The sequence below is a fragment of the Buceros rhinoceros genome, unplaced genomic scaffold (assembly GCF_000710305.1).
Source record: "Buceros rhinoceros silvestris isolate BGI_N320 unplaced genomic scaffold, ASM71030v1 scaffold27073, whole genome shotgun sequence".
Taxonomy (NCBI): Eukaryota; Metazoa; Chordata; class Aves; order Bucerotiformes; family Bucerotidae; genus Buceros; species Buceros rhinoceros.
Genome location: NW_010403423.1, coordinates 8,762 through 9,125, shown reverse-complemented (window position 1 = coordinate 9,125; position 364 = coordinate 8,762). Strand labels below are relative to the sequence as shown.

General features: G+C 60.2%; 1 protein-coding gene across 1 annotated transcript in view; it reads right to left on the bottom strand.

Annotated features, from left to right (window-relative positions):
* LOC104490690 (uridine-cytidine kinase-like 1) overlaps positions 1 to 364 on the bottom strand; it is a gene marked incomplete at both ends in the record, with an annotated part of 9,634 nt that overhangs the window by 514 nt on the left and 8,756 nt on the right. The window contains one exon of the mRNA XM_010133012.1: positions 26 to 126. Within this exon, the coding sequence (XP_010131314.1) occupies positions 26 to 126 (101 nt within the window). The remainder of the gene's footprint in view (positions 1 to 25; positions 127 to 364) is intronic.

Sequence of the window (364 nt, the reverse complement as noted above, 5' to 3'; positions counted from 1 at the left end):
TAAAGAGGTGGGGCGTGGCCGTGGCTGCTCACCTTCAGTGGCAGTAAGGAGAGGGCATGCTGTTTCATCAGCCGCATCAGGCGCTTGGAGTAGAAGATGAACTCATCCCTGGTTGTGTCCTTGTTCCTGTGGAGGGAGGACACCCCCGTGAGCAGAGAGCAGAGCCCCAGCTCCACAAATGGGTCTCTGGAGCTCTCGGGGAGGGGGCACAGTCAGCAACCACTGACGTTTCGGGGCTTAGTGAGGACCCAGGGTGCTGTCCAGAAAGGCCAAGAGGGGCACTGGGCTCCCCTAGAAGGGGACCCAAAGCCTGCAGTGGGTCACATAGGTCAGATGAAGAGGTGCAGCATTGCCCACCCCGAGC